The sequence below is a fragment of the Nuphar pumila genome, chromosome 4, assembly GCF_984573655.1.
Source record: "Nuphar pumila chromosome 4, dmNupPumi1.hap1.1, whole genome shotgun sequence".
In the NCBI taxonomy this organism is placed as follows: Eukaryota; Viridiplantae; Streptophyta; class Magnoliopsida; order Nymphaeales; family Nymphaeaceae; genus Nuphar; species Nuphar pumila.
Window position 1 is genome coordinate 136,047,429 of NC_143252.1, and position 21,747 is coordinate 136,069,175.

The window sequence follows — 21,747 nt, forward strand, 5'->3', positions numbered from 1 at the left end:
AAAGGGTATGTCCTCTCTCAGATGAAGCTTGCCTCCGACATTATTGATCGGTCTGGACTGACTGATGACAAGAAGGTGGAGACGCCAGAAATAATCAATGCCAAGATGAGAGCCAATGATGGCACTCCTTTAGCTGATCCCACACCTTATCGTCAATTGATTGGGTCTCTCACATACTTATCCATCACTAGGCCCGATATTTCTCATGCAGTTCATAGTGCAAGTCAATTTCAGACCGCTCCCTCCACCATTCACATGACTGCTGTCATGAGAATTATCAGATATTTGAAAGGCACCATAACAAAAGGATTATTCTTACCCTCCTCTTCACCTCTTACTTTACTTGCTTATACTGACTCTGATTGGGGTGGTAACCTCGATGATCGTATTTCTACCACAGGATATTGTGTGTTTCTTGGAGAGTCACTTATCTCTTGGAGGTGTAAGAAGCAACAGAAAGTTTCACTCTCTTCTACTGAAGCCGAGTATCGTGCGATGGCCACTACCACCACGGAGATCGTATGGTTAAGAAGTTTGCTTAAAGATATGGGAGTCTCATTCTCAACTCCCTCAAAGCTGTGCTGCGACAACAAGAGCTCTATCTACATTGCCAGCAATCACACCTTTCATGAAAGAACAAAGCACATTGAGATGGATTGTCATTATGTTCGTGATGAGTTCTTACGAGGCACCATTCAATTGCCTTATGTTCCAACCGAATACCAGTTGGCGGACTTCTTCACCAAAGCTTTGCCATCGCCTCGTTTCTTCTTTCTCCTTCGCAAACTCTCGGTGATCTCACCGTGTGTTTGAGGGGGGGTGTTAAAATATGTTGTACATATATATATTTATATATATAGATCACGACACATACACATATATATATATTAATTATATATATGTCTATGTGTCTATCTACATATATAAATATATATATATATATATATATATATATATATATATATATATATATATATATATATATTTATATCTTTTGTAAAATAGACCAATAGGGGTAAAACAGTCTTTTTACTTCTTATCGCATATTGTAACTTTTCTTCTTCTTTTTTTATTTCTTTTTTTCCTTTTTTTATTTTCTTTATTCTTTTCTTTTCCACCTTGGAATGGGCCCCACCTAGGAGGACGTTGGAGCATCCAACGGTCATATTTATGACCGTTGGAAGGGCTCCAACGTCCCTCTAGGAGCCCTTCCAAGGCCTCCTCTTTTGTCTATAAATAAAGGGGTTTATCCCCATTGTAAAGTATGCTTCTTTGAAGCCTTTTGAGTGGAATATATATTTTTCCTCTTCTTTTGAGTGCCTTACCACTTTAAGTGGTTGTGTTGTTCTTTTGCCCATTAGTGGCTATTTGTGTATGTGCGTGCTCTCTTGTTTTGTGCTTGGAGACTTCATCCGGCACTTCATTACAACTTGGGTAGTTTTGCTAATCATGGTATATGTAGCACTCTATTAGTATAATAGAAGAATGCATATAGGAATGTGGATCAATAATCCAATCTATTTTTGGTATAGCCTGTGTAATTATTTAGTTTGAGAAGTCTATTGAGCAAGATGCTGTTGCATCTTGCTCTGGGAGAAATTAACATCATTAAGAATAATAAAAACCACTAGTCAACATATAGTACTAGCATAGCCCAAGATAAGCTTACAAGCTCAAAAGAACATATTGCAGAGAAAAGAAGAAAATTTGGATTAAGGTAGTTGCATCAAGTGGATAGTCGCATCAAGTGGATAATGTGAGGGTACTTATGAATGGACTCGTGGTCTGGACATCAATAAACATCTCTGGTTGAGACACTGTCAAAATCATCAAGCTGCCATTAAGACAGTGAAGAACTCGTATTATTGATCACATAATCGTTTATTTGTTGATGATGGAAACTAATTGTAGGGTTGAAGCACCTAGCATGCCATGTTATGTTTTGCTGAATCTGACTGCTGAATATTTTCCTCTTTTTCAGATTGGGCCTCTAAGATGCTGGCCAGGTGGTTTGTGTCTGTCAAGATCTATTGGGGATGTGGATGTTGGCGAGTTTATTGTTCCTATTCCATATGTCAAGCAAGTGAAGGTTGGTTTGCACATACACCTAATTACATGCACATAAAAAATGTATGCCACTAACTTGTAATATGTTTTTTGTTTGCTATACATTTTATATACTTGGCCTATCTTACTTTTGATCAATGTTTTATAATAGTTGATGCAACACAAAAAGTTACACACTGAATGTTGATTTATTTTGTTTTACTTGCACTTACATTCTGGGTAAAACTCTGTATTGTTAATTTGCTGAATTACTTGGAAGTTTTTTTTTTTAAGAAAATTGATTTCATCAGAGTTGCTGAGTTCAAAAAATAAAACCTGGCAATTGTCTGCTGGTTTGAGTAAAATCTTGGCATTTTCTTTCCCAAAATTCCTTCATCTTTTCTGTTTGTTTAAAAAATGTGCTGAAATTCTATTTTGTATGATATTAGGTCACCTGGATCTGTTAGAAATTGCATCCTTTGAACTTCAAGAAGATTTGAATCAATTTAAACAATGTTCATGTCTATCACTTCGATTTTTCTTAACCAGTTTTGTCTATCAAATATCGAGTTACATGTTATCTATTCTTGGTTAATTAAGAAAGTTTGAAACAATTTCATAATGTTCTAGTGCTCTGTTTTTTATGTAGATTTCATTTATTGCGTCCTCTTTTGAGTACAAAGTAAAATCTGATATTCTAGCTAGATGTAGGAAGTAGATAAAGTGTTAGGGAGATATCAGATTTGGTGTAGAAATTAAACATGATGGGCATGCCATCTTTTTTTCCTGTCTTTTAGATTTTATACAAATGAAGAAATGATTCTGCAGAAGAAATCAATAAGTACACGCTCTTAGATGAGAGCAATAAGAAAAGTAATCAAACAAAATGTGGGGAATGTTGAAGAGATCACTCCTGACCAACCATCAGGTTGAAGTTACTACAAGAATCCTATTTATATATTGCTTTTAAAATCAATATAATTGTGCATGCATGGCAAGCTCATGGACCTTTTTTCTTCTTCCTTTTTTTGCTTCCAACAATGTGGCTAAATGTTTTCATTTGCATTCGAATCTTCAGAACAGATTGCATTTTGCCAGTGGTGCCTTAACCACATGACCTCGTTCAATAATTTGTAGAATGATCCTTCTGTTGGATGCTCCATGCTCCCATTTCCTATTTACTTTATTACACAGCAATAAATCAAAAACAAAGAAAGTGCAGAGTGAAGATGGATTTCATTAGATTTAGCAAAATGGGTGTGTCATAACTATGTCAATCACTAATGTCATTAACAGATTCATTTCCCTTGTTTCCCTTTATAAATGGGCCTTTAAGGTGTGTATAATCACTATCAACATGTAAATTTCTGTTGCTTCTTTGTATAAATGGCACCTTTAATAGATGGAAATGAAAAACTACATATTTGGTCACGATATATATGATGAGTTATGCATTACCTCCCTGGTTTATCAACATATGCTGTTAATACTCCAACAGGGGCCTCTCATATGAACGTTGGCAGGCCTGTAAGGATTGGTATGCATGTTCAGTTTAGTGCACATGCTAGGTCTATATTTCTTTATGTCGAAGAAAACCTAGCTTGTGTGCTAAATTGAACCTTGTATAGCAATCCTTACCAGCCTGTTGATGGCCTTGTGAGGCCTAATAGCTTTTAGTGGAGGAAGTGAGAGGATGAAGCTTCTTAGAGAGGACTCTAAGTACCCAACGATTTCTCTAACGTGTGGGGTTGTACACTGATTCCTTTACTAAAAGGTTAGTACAACCTGCTATATTTCAACAATACCATTCCAAGGTGGCGACACCATATATGCATAAAAAGAATACAAAAAAATTTGCATGGACATAAAGAAAATAATTCACAGCGTGAGAATCGTGAGGCCATAGCATTGAGAAAATGAAAGAAATACTCCTCGGCTGATACTCCCTCTCATCTATGTCACACTGACTCGGCTAGGGGGTCGACGCACCCGCGTCGACACGCCCCGATATGGGGCGGACTCGGTCAACAAGTGTCAGACTCGATCAACGCACCTGGGCCGAGTCCATCCACTTTATAGACTCGGTCAACGCACCTGGGATAGGGGCCGAGAGATGAAGAGGAGGGGGGGGGGGTGTCGGGATTTACCAGAGGGGAGCAAGGCCGCCGACGAACAAAAGATGATGAGGGAAGGAGAAGAAGAAGATGACAAAGGAAGAAGAAGAAGACATCGAGAGGGGGAGAGGTCACCTGAGAAGGTTGCGGGGACGTGGCTCCGACGACTGTTGTCGGCGAGGAGAATCCGTGGAAGAGGAAGGAGGAGATACAGGCTGGGGTTGCCTGGGGGTCGTCGGGTGTGTCTGCTGGACACAGGGAGGAAGAGGGTGACAGACGGGGTACAAGCAAGGGAGGAGAAAGGGAGGTGGCCGGCGAGGGCTCCGACGAAGTTGCCAGAGCGGGGGCGGTGGTGGTCGGACAGGAGAGGAGAGAGGGCAGGCGACAGAGGTGGGGAGGGTTTTCTCGAATGAGAAAACCCTAACCGCCTTTTGTTGCTTTATAAAAGCACGGGGGGGGGGGAACGGTAACCTGGTCCGGATCCGGGTCGGGTCTGGACCCCACCTGGGTCCAATCATTTTTTTCTATATAGCCGAGTCCCCGTGTCCAAAATTTTTGAAATTGGGCCGCACCCGTACCCGCACCCATGTGACATAGCCTCTCATGTTATGCATGGGCTTCCAACATATGCAAGTTTCTTCGCGAAAATCAAACTCTCTCCTTTTTTAGGTTCTTTGTAAATATATTAGTTACCTGAACCTTTGATCTCACACATTCTGTTTTTACCTCCTCTTTTTCAACATTCTCATGCACAATTTGATAATCAATTTGAGATGTTTGGATTAATCATGGAAGAATGACCTAGCTGCTAAAGCTAATGCACTTTCATAATTCATTGTCACAATATATGGTGGACTATCCTACTTGTACTCCCAAATCCAGCAAGGGTTTATTGATTCATACAATGTGTGAAACTGTGCCCCCTAAAGCTTTATATTCAACTTCAGTTCTAGATCGAGCCATACTTTGTTATTTTTTATTCTTCCAAGAAACCAAATTGTTGCCCATGAATATACAATAGCCAGAGACAAATTTGGCGAGAACCAGCTATGATGCAACTTTTCTTAAAGGTATTTTTAAAAAGTTTTTTAATAAAAACTTGTCAGTGCAAACTGCGTATCAAATCTTAAATTAACCAGTTCACACTAGTGGTGAAGTCCAGGTCGAATTCAAGAAACAATTTAGAACTTTGTACTCCACAGAGAACAATCTTTATTGACTTGAATAAAATGTAAATAAAACGTACTTTCTTATTACAATGGTTTGAGCAAAAATAAAATTATTACAACCCAATGAATTAAATTGCTCGAGGCCCTAAAAATAAAAATAAAAAAAAATTAAAAATTGTAGGGCTCTATTTGCCTCTGTTCTAGCTTCCGTTGTCTGCACATGCACGGCCCTCACTGTCGCGTTTCAATCAACAAGCTTGTACCCACCTGCAAACACAAAACCACAAAACAAACGAAACAACTAAACTACCTAATCTAAATAATGTTAGTTACATGAAATAACAATTAAATTTAAAAACCAAAAATCTAAATGTATATAATTCTAAAGAAAAGAAAATTCTAGGCTAAAGAATTGGTTTAGCCCACAGTTTGCTAAAACGTGAATTTCAAAACAGATTTTCACTTTATCATTCAATATGTAGCAAGACCGAAAGCCAACTATGTAAAAAAAATAATCAATAACCCACTAATCTAATAGTAAACTAACAAAAATAAAGCAGTTAAGGTACTTGAACCAAATTCAGCCGTGCTCCCTATAGGATCTGATCTACAGATCAGATGACTCAAAATGTGTAATCGGGCTGGCCAGATCGAGCTGCTGATCAAGTGACCCAGATCTGGCCTTGTCAGATCTGCAGGTCGGATATACAAGAAATATCAGGTTGGACTGGTCTGTGATCAGCAGATTAGGGTCAGCAAATCAGAATCGGCTTGGGCTAGCTGATCAGGTGATTGATCAGCTGCAGATCAGCAGCCTGAGTGCGCTGGCAGACCTGATCAGGCGTGCTGGCTGGATTAGGGCTGGCAGCCGATCAGGGTAACAGGTCTAGTATGCTGGCCAGAAGTATGCTGGACTGCTCAAGTTGGCCCGGCAAATCAGGCCTATTGTTAACAACAGATAAGTCGGTCTGTCAAGCTGACAGGTCGACTGATCTGGTCTGGTCGACCAGATCTGGGCCCGACTCAATCTGCTGGACTGATCAACAGAAAGATCTGCGACTGGTTTGCTCAGTCAGATCTGATCTAAATATCAGAAATATATATATATATATATATATATTTGTTTTCTTTTAAGAAAAATAAAACCTAACTATAATGCTAAATGACTAATAATAATAAAAAAAATGAGTTAATCTATATGCAGCAGAAATAAAATAACTATATCTATAAAGAAAAGGGGGAGAAGAGGCTTACCTCGGGTTCACCTCCGACTGACTGGGGAGAACATAGCGGCCTTCCCTCCTTGATCGCACATGTCACACACCTCCGAATGAAAGAAAGAGGAAGAGAAGAAGGAGAAGAAAGGAGAAGAAAGAAGAAAGGGAAAGAGGGGGGGGGGGGGCGTGAATCTCTATGAGGGAAAAACACCCCCTTCTAACCTAAAACAATTATTTATAATGTTAAGTTAGGTTTAAGAGGCTGTTTTAGAACTTTTTCTAAAAGAGTTTTAATTTTCAATAATTTCACAAAACCTCCTCTTTTAAAAATAAATTTCTAAAAACTTGAACTTTTCTAAAAAACACACTTGAGTCCAAACTTGTTTATTTTTTCTTTAATTGAGATCAAAAGCAACCCCACAGGACAATGCACAAACATCAGTTAAACACAGCCTGTTAATACTAATTTCGCAGTATATCATGCATACAAAATGTATAAAATTATGCATGATCAAGCTACCTTTGGGTTCAAGTGGATATATGGGTCCATGAGATATGGTCCCTATTACTTATCCCATTATTCTTTTGAGGGCCTGAGAAAATGCATAGACTGACATGCATGATTCACATCAGCAATGTCAGGGCATCTAATCGTAACACTGTAATGCCCAGTCATATTTCTATATGTTTCAGCATTGGAATCACTTTCCTATCATGTGATGATTGCTTTCTGTTAAGGAAACTGGTGTATTTATGGGTTTGCAATCGCTAAAAGTAAGTCGCTGTAACATCTCCAATGCATACTTCTGCTGTCTCACTCTCATGCTTTTTCACTTTAATCTTCTATGCAGAAAATATATCTCAAGATACCTAAATCTCTCCTATGCATAAAGTCTTCGAATTCATTGATCAGTATCTCAGAATTTCAAGAAATACTGATGTCATCTACATACTACAAAATAACAAAAATGTCTCACTCCATGATATGTAAAATGTGAATTATCAGAAACTGACCTCCTGAAGACTGTCTTTTATGGTATTGTGAAAGCTTTGGAACTATGTGCAAGATTCCTGCTTCAAGTCATACATAGACCTATTTAACTTGCACACAAAATCTCCTTGTCTCAGCTTGATAAAACCTTATGGGTTGTTCCACGCATGCTTCTTTTAATTCTTCATTCATGCTGAGATAAGGGCAAATAATAAAATCACACCAATGACGGGACTATCTGTGGCTATTTTGACTATGAGACTCAATGTTTCTTCATAGTGCATGTCATGTGGTTGATTGAAGCCCTTGACTGTAAGTCTAGCTTTAAATCTTTGTACTGTCCCATCTGATTTACTTTACCTTGTAAACCCATTTGCTTCTGCGTACAATTTCATTCTGTGGTTTTGGAACTATGAACCATGTATAATTGAAGTGTATAACTTGATTTTCTAGCTAGTAACATCTATGATCTATCTAGCTTTGGTCCTTGGCAGTTTCTTGATAGGCAATAGGATCTGTCACGTGGTTGATTTCATAGGAAAAGGTCTAAAATTCATGAGTGAAGGCTTCATAAGAAGCAAACTTCTCAACTAGATGTCTTTCTCTATTTGATCTTCTCAGTTCTTTTGCCTTCAAGTGTGCGACTTCTGCACCTTTAGATGTTGTGGCCTGTCCTTCAACCTTTGATCTTCTAACATATACATGTCTTATTTTCAATCTCTAAATCTCATTTGGCATCATGTTTTATTGTCGATCTCTTAATTGGCTCTAGCTAGGAAGTGCATATGTGAGCAAAATCCTACTGCAATTGATTTTCTGTTGGCTGCACGTCCCTCTATTATTTTCATCAAAATTTGGTCCTTCGTGCTCTGATATGATACTAGCTTTTAGTGGAGGAAGTGAAAGAATGAAGCTTCTTGAAGAGAGAACGCTAAGATCCAAATGTTTTCTCTAGTGTATGGGGCTACACACTCATTCCTTTTATTAATATGAGAAGCACTAATAAAGGTTAGTACAACCATATTACAACAATTCACTCCAAGGTGGCAACACATCATATATGCATAAAATAATATGAAACAGAAAAAATTACAGAACATAAGGAAAATAATTCATAGTAGCGAGTATTAGATCTGTCATCCCTGTAAGAAGATGAAACCAACAATTGAATCTTCAAATGATACACACCAAAAAATCTTTCATAAGAACCACGAAGGTTCATATACAATATTCACTCACAAGAACCACGAAGGTTCATACAAGATACCCAAAAAACGGTATGCAAAGCAAGAAGAAAAAATATAATTTTATTTAATGGGAAACACCCTCTCAAAAACATATCTTACAAGGGGGAACAACCCCATATTCATAATGCACAAAAGAGGAGGCAAAGAGGGAGTCGTTGGGCTCCCAACGGCTCTAAATAGAACCGTTGGGAGTCCAACAACTCTCTAGTACAAGTACTTTTTGACTTTAGTCAAAAAGTAAGAAGGTCTAGAAATGTCTAAAAATAAAAAATAAAATCTAACCTAACTATATTCTAACTAGAATACATAACTAAAATAAAAACTAAAAAGATTACATATTATGATATTACATTTTTAACACTCTCCCTCAAACTTACGGTTGAATAACCAAAAGTTTGTTCAAGAGAAATTGGAATCCAGGAGCAGCGAGGGGTTTGGTAAAGAAATCTATCAGTTGATATTGTGAGGAAACATATGGAAGATTAATGGTGCCATGTAGAAATTCCTCTTGCACGTAGTGACAAACCATCTCAATATGCTTGGTGCGTTCATAGAATGTCCGGTTACTGGCAATATAAATAGAACTTTTGTTGTCGCAGCATAGTCTTGATGCTCTTGTTCTCTTAACACCCATGTCAGCAGGCGTCATAGCCAGACTACTTTTATAGTGGTTGTAGCCATAGCCCTATACTCAGCTTCAGTTGACGAAAGAGAGACTTTTTGTTGCTTCTTGCACCTCCACAAAATGAATGATTCACCTAAAAATACACAAAAACTAGTAGTTGAGTATCGATCATTAGGATCACCTCCCCAATCTGTATCAGTATAAGCAATTAATTCTAAGGAGGAAGAAGCAAACAAAAAGAGTCATCGAAAAATGAAAGATTTAATATATCTAATAATGCGTAAAACAACTCTCATATAAACAGTAGTAAGAGCATGTTGAAATTGACTTGTTGTGTGAACGACATGCGCAATGTCAGGTCTTGCAATAGTGAGATAAGACAGTGCCCCGACAAGTTATCTGTAAGGTATTGGATTTTCAAGTGGTTCTCCATCATCAATCTTCAATTTGATGTTTATAACTTCGGGAGTGTCAACCTGTTTTTCGTATGAGATACCAGACCTGTCAACAATATCCAGGGCAAATTTAGACTGAGTTAGCAAATAGCCTCTAGAAGAATAAACAACTTCTATACCAAGAAAGAATTTTAAGAAACCCAAATCACTCATTTCGAAGTGTGTTTTGAGAAATTTTTTAATGTTGTCAACTCCCTGCTTATCACTTTTGGTGATGATCATGTCGTCTATATAGAGAAGAAGAATGATAATACTTGTATCAGAATTCTTAACAAACAAAACTGTGTCAGTAAGACAAGATTGAAAACCAAAATTAATCATAACTTGACTAAATTTATTATACTAAGCTTTTGGGGCTTGCTTAAGCCCATATAAAGCCTTATTTAATCGAAGAGCCTTTCTTTTTGGAATATTGATGCCAGGTGGCGATTCCATATATACTTCAGCTAGACTTTCATTAAGAAATGCATTTTTAACATCCATTTGATATATATGTCATTTCTTTGAAGAAGTTAGAGTTATCATGATCCTAACTGTGGTCATTCTAGCAACAGTAGCAAAAGTCTTTTCATAGTCTATTCCATATTCTTGGGAATAACCTTTTGTAACTAATCGGGCTTTAAATCTTTCAAGAGTTCCGTCACTCTTGGTTTTAACTTTATATACCTATCGACAACTTATAGGCTTTTTATCTAGTGGAATATCTTGAATAGTCCAAGTATTTGCTTTTTCTAAAGCTTTTAATTTTGCTGTCATTGCTTTGACCCATTCAGATTATTCCTTTGCTGCATCATAGTTAGAAGGTTCTACGTAGGAGTGTATTAAAACAATATAGGCTTGATATTTTGGTGAAAAAGACTCATGACACAAATTTTTTGAAAACTTTAGTCACTCTAGATGACTTTCTAGCTGACACTTGTTCTTGTCCTTTAGTATATTTTTTGAGGGCACGTGGCTTTTCTAAATTACCTCGCCTAGAGTATTGAATAGAGTCTGGATGATCACTAAATGATTATGTATTTATCGTATCATTTTGCTCTTCTTGACTTTCATCACCTTCATCAATTTTTTGAACTAAGTCCAACATAAATGAATACTCATCTGTTTCTTTAGAGTTCTCACTTTCAAAAGAACTTTCTTTTTTCAAGGACAGATTCCTGGATATGTATAATTTTTTAGTTTTGAGATCAAAACATCTATAGCCTTTTTGATGACTTGTATATCCTAAAAAAATACAAGGGATAGCGCGAGGGGCGAGTTTGTCATTTTTGTCGAAAAAAATAAAACATTTGCACCCGAAAACTCTTAACCTAGAATAATCTGGAATTTGTTTAAAAAGTTTTTCAACAGGAGATATATTTTTTAATGAAGAAGATGGCATTCTGTTGATAAGGTAAATTGCAGTTAGAGTGGCTTTAGCCCAAAAAGTCTTTGGTACTTGATGTGTAATGAGTAAGGTTCTTGTTTCTGTAATATGTCTATGCTTTCTTTCTGCTAAACCGTTTTGTTGAAGGGTATATGGGGCATGATCTTTCTGGCTGACACTTGTTCTTGTCCTTTAGTATATTTTTTGAGGGCACATGGCTTTTCTAAATTACCTTGCCTAAAGTATTGAATAGAGTTTGGATGATCACTAAATGATTATGTATTTGTCGTATCATTTTGCTCTTATTGACTTTCATCACCTTCATCAATTTTTTGAACTAAATCCAACAGAAATGAATACTCATATGTTTCTTTAGAGTTCTCACTTTCAAAAAAACTTTCTTTTTTCAAGGACATATTCCTGGATATGTATAATTTTTTAGTTTTGAGATCAAAACATCTATAGCCTTTTTTATGACTTGTATATCCTAAAAAACACAAGGGATAGCACAAGGGGAGAGTTTGTCATTTTTTGTCGAAAAAAATAAAACATTTGCACCCGAAAACTCTTAACCTAGAATAATATGGAATTTGTTTAAAAAGTTTTTCAACAGGAGATATATTTTTTAATGAAGAAGATGACATTTTGTTGATAAGGTAAACTGCAGTTAGAGTGGTTTCAGCCCAAAAAATCTTTGGTACTTGATGTGTGATGAGTAAGGTTCTTGTTTTTATAATATGCATATGCTTTCTTTCTGCTAAACTGTTTTGTTGAGGGGTATAGGGGCATGATCTTTGACGCGTAATACCATATAGATTCAAATAATCTTTAAATTCTTTTGATAAAATCATATTCTGAAACAACCAGTGCAGGTCCTCATACATCCGAATGTATTAACTCAAGTGGCCGTGAAGAGACAAAGGTTCTTTCTTGAAAATGTAATCTCTTCATTTTTTCAAGAATGCATTTTTCACATGTAAATGTTTCAAAATTACAAAAAAAATGATCTTTAGAAAAAACTGAAACTTGGATACACTAAGATGTCCAAGTCTTTTGTGCCATAGATCCAAGTCAATTTTTTCAACATTACAACATAATGTATTCTTGGGTATTTCTAAAAAATCTATGTAGTACAAGCCTCCTTCTCTATGGCTTTTTTCAATCAACTTCCCTGATTGTTGATCCTACACTCGACATCCATGAGAGGAGAAGGAAAAATTACATCTATGGTCAGATAATTGAAAGACAAATAAAAGATTTAGGTTGAATTTAAGAATATATCTAACTTGTGGAATGCAAAACCTTTTTGAGTTTTGAGAAACATTTTCGAAATTTCTTATTCCTTTGATTTCAAGGGATGTTTCATCAACGGTAAAAACATTTGACCCATTTGAGTTATAACATTCGGATAACATATCAATGTTTGGTGTCATATGAAAAGAAGCACTTGAGTCAAGGAGCCAAAGAGATTTACCAGGGTTGGAGATGTCGACGGAAGAGACAACGACTCCAGTGAATGAAGATGCTTCTTTGAGCAGTAGTTGAAATGTTTTCACCAATTGTGTTAAGGACATGCTTTCGATGGATGGTTTACTTGATTCTTGAGGTGGTCCGACAGAGGTAACCTTTTTTTTATATGGTTTCTTCAATTTTGGACAATAAGTTTTTACATGTCCCGGTTCTTGGCAATAGTAATAAATTACTTTCCTTTTTTCAAACTCATTTTCGTGTTTTTTATTATTTTCATCCCATAATTTGGGGGTTTGTATATGCGAACATGGTTTTTCGGTCTAGATTCAGCTAGAACCGAGTCATCATCACTCTTGATGACTCTATTCTTGAGTTTATTCTCTTTCATACTCAATTCTTCTATTGTGTCTTCTATTGAGAAAACCTTCCCTCGACGAAGAAAAATGGACTTGGTAGATTCAAATTTCAATCTTAGTCCATTAACAAATTGAAAAAGTGCTCCTCATTTATTTGATTTTGGCGAATTTGTATGTCTTGTAGACAATGTCATTTTGGTTCAAGAAGAGCCATAATTCGAACAAGCTATTATAGTATTCTCTAATGCTTTTGTTCCCTTGAACTATATTCCGAACTTGGTTTTGTAAATTGCACACATGTGCAATGTTTTTCAGAGAAAGAATACATTCTCTTAAGATAGTCCCAAGCATCATTAGCATGTTCAAATTTTGCAAGACTTGAACATTTCTTGATATCCACGCTACTATGAGCCAAGAAATAATCTTGACATGTCCCATTCTTCATTCCTTCCATTTTTTCTCGTAAGGTAACGACTTTGGTTTTTTCAACCTTCGTGAGAGGTATTTCTTTATCACCTTCAATCTTTATAAGAATTAGCTTAGGTTTCAAATCAGTCTCATTCACTAATTCTTACAACCTCTTTCCACATATAAGGTGCTTTATAATTGAAGCTCATGTAACATAGTTTGAATCGTTGAGTTTGATGGTGACATTATCATTGTCATTCATTTTACAAGGTTTGGATAAAGAAATAACAAATGAAAAAAAAGAAGAGAAGAGAGAATATGTACTCCACCATGGATAGTGAGTACAAGTGCTCCTCCAAGCTTCCAAGCTTTTGCACAATCACAATTTCACGTACACTTAAAAAGAACGTCACCTCTTTTTCAAACTTTGAATGACACACTTCCCAATGCACCAGAAAGAATAGCTTGATCACTACCGAGCTTTGATATCATGTAAAAAGATGATACCAACAATCAAATCTTCAAATGATACACACCAAAAATATTTCATAAGAACCACAAAGGTTCATATACAATATTCACTCACAAGAACCACGAAGATTCATACTTCATACAACATGCCCAAAAAAGGGTATGTAAAGCAAGAGGAAAAAATATAATTTTATTTAATGTGAAACACCCTCTAAAAAACATATCTTACAAGGGGGAACAACCCCATATTTACAATGCACAAAAGAGGAGGCAAAGAGGGAGTGGTTGGGAGTCCAACGACTCTCTAGTACAAGTACTTTTTGACTTTAGTCAAAAAAGTAAGGTCTAGAAATGTCTAAAAATAAAAAATAAAATCTAACCTAACTAGATTCTAACTAGAATACAGAACTAAACTAAAAACTAAAAACTAAGAAGATTACATATTATGATATTACATTTTTAACAATCCCGAGGCTATGATGCTGTGAAATGCTGAAAATGTCCTTCGGTTAATAAGGCCCCTGTTGGAGTGTTAGCAGCATATATTGATAAACCAGGGGGATTAATGCATAACTCACAATCTATATCTCAATCCAGATATGTTGGCTTCACTTCCATCTATTGATTGTGCTATTAGTAAATAGAAGCAACATGAATTAATATGTTGATATTGGTTATGCAAACACCTTTGTAGACCAATTTGCAGCTCTATTGGCACATTTGAATGGTTCGACCTTATATATCCATTTGCAGCTCACTAGTTTCTTTCCTGCTCAAAGACTAATAACAACCTAGGGGTGAGATGCTTGAAACACCAACTATGTAATGACCATAGCCTCTTCCTACTTCGCTTTCACGGTGCCCTGCTTGTAGAGATAGAGTTTGAGTAATAGCAAAACGGTGTATTGTAGAACCGAGAAAGTGACTTGAGAAGCAAAAAAAAACATTGCACCGATGTCCCAAGTGACATGCATCAAGTGTGTAAGAGGCATATGGGCTTACAGAATTAACTCACCGAGCACCATATTCTATAGTCTAACATAATGCCTTCCAAGTGGTGGCCTCATATCAGCTCTCTGATAAACCAACAAATTTTCTTCAGAGTTTACTTTAAATCTATTGATATCTCCATCCTGTCTGACAGAGTTTCAAGAGGAATGCCAGTATTTTCTTTTTCATTGGAAAGTATAAGCATTTTGTTGCTTTCTTTAACTTTTGTAGCTTCTTTAATCAAACTGTTCTTCTTTCTTCTTACTCGTTTTTCTCCTTTGTCTTCGATATCCTATTGAGTGTGATGTATAATCCTTGGATGGCATAGTGAGGTGGCTCAATTTCACTTATTTGTCTAAATTGACGTTTCTTGTTACAACAGCTTTATGGAGGTCATTGCTTTTCCTGGTCCCTGTGACTCTGAAAATTCAACTTGCCGAAATAGTAAAAATTATTGACCACCTTAATGTTCTGTGTGGTGTCTTTTGGTAGCAACAGAGTGATCAATGTACTTCAATTATAAACTTTGTTGCATTTTTTTTCATTGATTATAAATTTGTTCTGTGACTGACAGCCCATTATATATGCCTGCTGATTGTTCCCAGTGCCATTGAATTATATATAGCTGTTAAAACATATGTAATAATACATCTATATATATATAAATATAGATGTGTATTCACCATAATACCCGATAGGGGTATTATGGTCTTTTCACAAGTACCCAATAGGGGTACTTGTTTTGTTTCTTTTATTTCACTGTTTTTTAATTTTTGTTTTTTATTTTTTAAATGCTTTTTTGGATACCGAAAAGGGGCCCCACAATGGAATCGTTGGGGCCCCCAACGGTCACAATTGTGACCGTTGGGGGCTCCCAACGACTCTATTGGGAGCCCCTTTGGTCTCCTTTTCTTATAAATAGGGGGAACCCCCCTTGTATGTAGCATTGCTCTTGAGAGCTCCTCTTCAATAATAGTGATATTATTTTTCATGTGTGTAGCCTTTTTATAAGGCCTTTCGTATATCCCTTAGTGGATTTCCTCTCTTATGCTTGTTGCATTTGTCCGTGTGGGACATAGTGAATGCTTTAGCATTCTTGGATTCTTCCGCATATTTCATTACATGGTATCAGAGCCATACGATCTTCTAAGGTAAAATCGTGTATCTCTCTACTTCCTTTTTTTTTCTCACACCTCCATTTTGTAGCAATTGAAGTCAAGATCGATCTATCATTCAAGCTCAATGGGAAAAATTACATGATGTGGGCATCCGCAATAGAGAATAATCTCAAAGGCAAGAAGCTTTGGGGTTATGTAATGGGGACCATTCCGGAACCCCAACTTAAGCTCACAAAGATGGAAGAAGTTCAAGATAAAGCACTTGAAGGCGATGCTCGTCTCAAGGCTATTGAAGATTATCATCATCAAATGGAAGATTGGGAGAGTAACCATGCAAAAATCCTAGCATGGTTTATGAATAATGTTGAACTTAAGGTATGTGCAAATATTGCAAAATTCCGCCGGGCAAATTAAGCTTGGTTTTTTATGAAGGGTATGTTTACCCAAAAGGATCTTGCAAGAGCTTATTTTTTGCAAGAAAAAGTGAGAACCACAAAACAAGGTGACATGAGCATACAAGACTATTATAGTGCTCTAAATCCTTTGTGGGATGAATTGGCTCTTTTAGAGTCTAAATGGGTGTCTATGGAGGATGTGGTACTAAGACAAAAACAAATAGAACAAGATAGATTGTTTCAATTTTTATTTGGGCTTCGTCCCGAATTTGAACAAGTTAGATTCTCACTTCTCCATAGATCTACGTTTCCTCCCTTAGAAGAGGCTATTGCTGAGATTACTCAAGAAGAGACTAGGCATAATATGGGTAAAAGCATTGATGAAGTTCTTGCCGTATCTAAACCCGGCAATCATGTCAAAATATACAAACCACCTCATTTTGGTAAGCAAGGGAGTGGTGAAAGAAAAATGATTATATGTCATCATTGTTATGAGCCGGGGCATATTAAACCCGTTTGCCCAAAGCTAAATGGAGCATTCAAGCCAAAGGTGGCTTTCGTTGAAGAATCATCCACCAAAGAAGATGACGGCAAGAACGGGGATCTCAAAGATACTCTTGGACAAATTTCCTTGGCTCTCCAACAAATTCTAAAGGCTACTTCTTCTACCTCCGGTGCCGCCATTGTCTCATCATCACCTCCCGGTACGTACTCTTGGATTTTAGATTCCGGAGCTTCTTTTCACATGACCCCTCATGAAAATGCATTAACCAATGTGCACACCAATTCAAAAATGTCTTGTGTCTCTACGGCCGATGGAACTTTTCTCAAAATAAATGGTGTTGGAACTCTTGATTCTAAAAATGTTCAAAATTTCCTTGTTCCAAAAGTTAGAATAGTTCCAAAATTAAATCTTAACCTCTTTTCCGTTTCTCAAATAGCCGACCATGGATGTGAAATATCTTTCTCATCCCAAGGGTGCTTTGTGCAGGATCTCCGGTCCGGGAAGCGGATTGGGCAAGGCCATAGGAAGGGAGACCTTTATTTTATGGATAACTTAATGCTTCTAAATACCTCATTTTGTACTTATGTCCAAGACAAAAATATTGAAACTTGGCATAAAAGGCTTGAACATCCAAGTTACTCTAAAATGTATCTTTTTCCTTTTGGACACAAGTTTTGTAAAGAAAAAGATATCAATTGCAAAGATTGCATTTTTGGCAAAATGAAGTCTACTCCTTTTCCTACTAGATCCTTTGTGACAACAAGACCTTTTGAATTGGTGCATTCCGATGTTTGGGGGCCATCTCCGGTTCTATCTAAAGGTGGTTATTCATATTATGTTACTTTTATTGATGATTATACTAGATATGTATGAATTTATTTTCTTAACTTTAAATCAGAAGTTTTTAACTTCTTTAAAGAATTCCATGCAAAAGTTCAAAATCAATTTCAAAGTCAAATATCCATTCTTAGATCCGATTCGGGTGGAGAGTACTTATCAAATGATTTTCAATCATATCTAAAACATGGCATTTGTCATAAAAAATCTTGCCCAAGAACTCCTCAACAAAACGGTCTAGCGGAAAGAAAACATAGGCATATTTTGGAAACCACTAGATCCTTACTCATTTCTAAAAATATTCCTAAAAAATTTTGGGCCGAAGCCGTGTTAACCTCCACCTATTTAATCAATAGGATGCCATCTTCAAAATTGAACAATATCTCTCCTTATGAAAACCTTTTTAATATGACACCCGACTACAATCGTCTTCGAATTTTTGGGTGTAAATGCTTTGTTCTTTTACATAAAAGAGATAAATTGTCACCTAAAGCAATAGAATGTGTATTTTTAGGATATGGTGAAAATCAAAAGGGCTATAGATGCTTTGACCATAAAAACAATAAATTATTTGTCTCCAAAGATGTGACATTTTTAGAAGATGAAAATGGATTTGAAATATTGGAAAAACCAAATGAAATTGATTATATGTTTATCAATGATCTTTTAGAAGATTCAAATGATGACTCTTTGAGTCATCCGGAAGTTTTAGAAAATACTCATGATTCTCATGATAATGATGTATCACCAACTAATGGTGACAATCTCCAAGTATACACTCGGCGTGAGGAAGCCCAACCTATTAGTGCTTTAGAAAAATTCTTGCGGCTTAATGAACCCCTAGAAGAGACCTCCCTTAGGCGTTCTTCTAGAGAATCAATTCCACCTAATAGGTTTGTCTCATATGAAACTCTCTCACCTAACTATAGAGCTTATCTAATAGCCTTGCATTCTTACTATGAACCTTCCCATTATAATCAAGCAAAAAGTATACCTCATTGGGTTGAAGCAATGAAAGTTGAACTAGATGCTTTAAATAAAGCTAAAACTTGGGAAATAGTTCACCTTCCTCCAAATAAGAAAGCTATAGGATGTCGATGGGTCTACAAAGTCAAAACAAAAAGTGATGGTTCCCTAGAACGTTATAAAGCTAGATTAGTTGCTAAGGGATACTCACAAGAGTATGACATCGATTATGAGGAGACTTTTGCTCCCGTGGCTCGCATGACAAGCGTTAGAACTTTAATTGCGGTAGCATCATCTAAGAAATGACCTATATTCCAATTAGATGTTAAAAATGCCTTTCTTAATGGTCAGTTGAATGAAGAAGTATATATGGGCCCTCCGCCGGGAATCAGTGTTAACCAAGGTCAAACCCTTCGGTTATTAAAAGCTTTATATGGTCTTAAACAAGCCCCTAAGGCTTGGTATGATAGATTTAGTGCTATCATGTTACAATTGGGATTTCGCTCATGTTATACTGACACTGCTCTTTTTGTTAAACGTGCAGGTAATAGTATCATCATCCTTCTGCTTTATGTTGATGATATGATCATCACTGGCAATGATGAAAGTGGTATTCTTAAAGTTAAAAATATGTTAAAACATAATTTTGATATGTCTGATCTGGGTTTTCTCAGGTACTTTCTTGGTATAGAAGTTGCATACTCTCCTCGAGGGTATGTATTGTCACAGATGAAGCTTGCTGCAGACATATGTTCCAAATCTAGGATTTCAGATGATAAAAAAGTGGAGATTTCCGAGGTTATCAATGCTAAACTACGACTGGAGGATGGAGTTCTGCTGGATGATCCTACGCCCTACAGGCAACTCATAGGCTCCCTCACCTATCTGACTATCACCAGGCCGGATATTGCTCATGTTGTGCACTCTGCAAGCCAATTTCAGCATGCTCCTACATCTGTGCATATGAGTGCTGTGCTCCGGATCATTCGATATATTAAAAATACTTTGACTAAAGGGCTATTCCTATCCTCAATCTCTTCCTTAGATTTACTAGCTTATATTGATGCTGACGGGGGAGGAAACCCAAATGATCGAATCTCAACTACTGGCTTTTGTGTTTTCCTAGGAGATTCGCTAATTGCTTGGAGGTGCAAGAAACAGCAGAAAGTCTCATTGTCTTCTACTGAAGCAGAATACAGGGCTATGGCAACTACTACAATGGAGCTGTTGTGGCTTCGAAGTCTTCTTCAAGATATGGGAGTCGAAATTACCGGTGCTTCGAAGCTTTGTTGCGACAACAAAAGTGTCATCTACATTGCCAGCAACCACACTTTCCATGAGAGGACTAAACATATTGAAATGGACTGTCATTATGTACGTGATGAATATCTTCGTGGGACAGTTACACTGCCATATGTCACTTCAGAATATCAACTTGCAGATTTCTTCACCAAAGCCCTGCCTGCTCCTCGCTTCTTGTTCCTTCTTGGCAAACTTTCGGTCATTCCCCCGTAAAGTTTGAGGGGGGGTGTTAAAACATATGTAATAATACATCTATATATATATATAATATAGATGTATATTCACCATAATACCCGATAGGGGTATTATGGTCTTTTCACAAGTACCCAATAGGGGTACTTGTTTTGTTTCTTTTATTTCACTGTTTTTTAATTTTTAAATGCTTTTTTGGATACCGAAAAGGGGGCCCACAGTGGAATCGTTGGGGCCCCCAACGGTCACAATTGTGACCGTTGGGGGCTCCCAACGACTCTATTGGGAGCCCCTTTGGTCTCCTTTTCTTATAAATAGGGGGAACCCCCCTTGTATGTAGCATTGCTCTTGAGAGCTCCTCTTCAATAATAGTGATATTATTTTTCATGTGTGTAGCCTTTTTATAAGGCCTTTCGTATATCCCTTAGTGGATTTCCTCTCTTATGCTTGTTGCATTTGTCCGTGTGGGACATAGTGAATGCTTTAGCATTCTTGGATTCTTCCGCATATTTCATTACAATAGCAAATAAAGAGTTGCTCAAAACGTTATGTTTATTGTATTTAATCATTGATTATAAACTTGTTCTGTGGCTAACAGCCCATTATATATGCCTGCTGATTGTTCCCAGTGCTACTGAAATATATATAGCAAATAAAGAGTTGATCATGTTATGTTTATTGTATTTAAAGTTGTATCCTCATTGACACCATTATGTCTTCATCATTACAGTTGTCTAATGCTGGCGGTCGCCTTGTTATTTCAAGTGATGGTGTTTGGGATGCCTTGACTTCTGAAATGGCTTTGAGTTGTTGTCGTGGGTCACCAGCAGATGTTGCAGCCAAGCAAATTGTGGAAGTATGAAATTCTGAATGTCCTCTTACATTCTGTTGTTTCGTAGATACGAGTAATATCTCACATTGAATCATTCTTGTTATAATCTTTGCAGGAAGCTTTAAAGGTAAAAGGACTTAGAGATGATACTACATGTATAGTAATAGATATATTACCACCAGAAAAGCCACCTACTTTGCCCCCACCCAAGAAGCAAGGGAAAGGAGTGTTCAAATCTATGTTTCGGAAAAAATCTACAGAATCATCGTCTTATTCAGATAAAGAATATTGTGAGCCAGATGTTGTGGAAGAACTATATGAAGAAGGATCTGCAAATCTTGCTGAAAGGTTTGTATTTTACCCAGTAGTGTCTTGCATTTCACTATGTCAAAATGCGAGTATTTCTGTATTTTAACCAGTTTATGCATCTAAAAAGTTTTTTCTGTATTACCTTCAGTGGAACCTTTTGATCATCATTTAAAACACGTGCCCTAATCCATTTAAACTCCACCTTGCCTTCAACTTGTAGTGAGAATTTTTTTTCCTTTTTATTGTGCATTATGCAGTGCCTGTTGCAGATCAGTGATTGACTAGTGTCACCTATCAGTTTATTATTAATTATTGGCCTTATTTTAATCTCCAAAGCAATATTTTTGACTGATTCCATGACTTTTC

General features: G+C 36.7%; 1 protein-coding gene across 7 annotated transcripts in view; it reads left to right on the forward strand.

Moving 5' to 3' along the window:
• Window positions 1-21,747, forward strand: part of LOC149841199 (putative protein phosphatase 2C 12) — a 46,537-nt gene that overhangs the window by 23,797 nt on the left and 993 nt on the right. For 6 of the 7 annotated variants that reach the window (XM_090003663.1, XM_090003660.1, XM_090003664.1 and 3 more), the window contains 3 exons: window positions 1,982-2,089; window positions 20,971-21,096; window positions 21,188-21,420. In XM_090003663.1, coding sequence (XP_089859789.1) covers window positions 1,982-2,089; window positions 20,971-21,096; window positions 21,188-21,420 — 467 coding nt within the window. Of the gene's footprint in view, window positions 1-1,981; window positions 2,131-20,970; window positions 21,097-21,187; window positions 21,421-21,747 lie in introns of all 7 variants that reach the window. The other variant, XM_090003666.1, reaches the window with a different exon arrangement.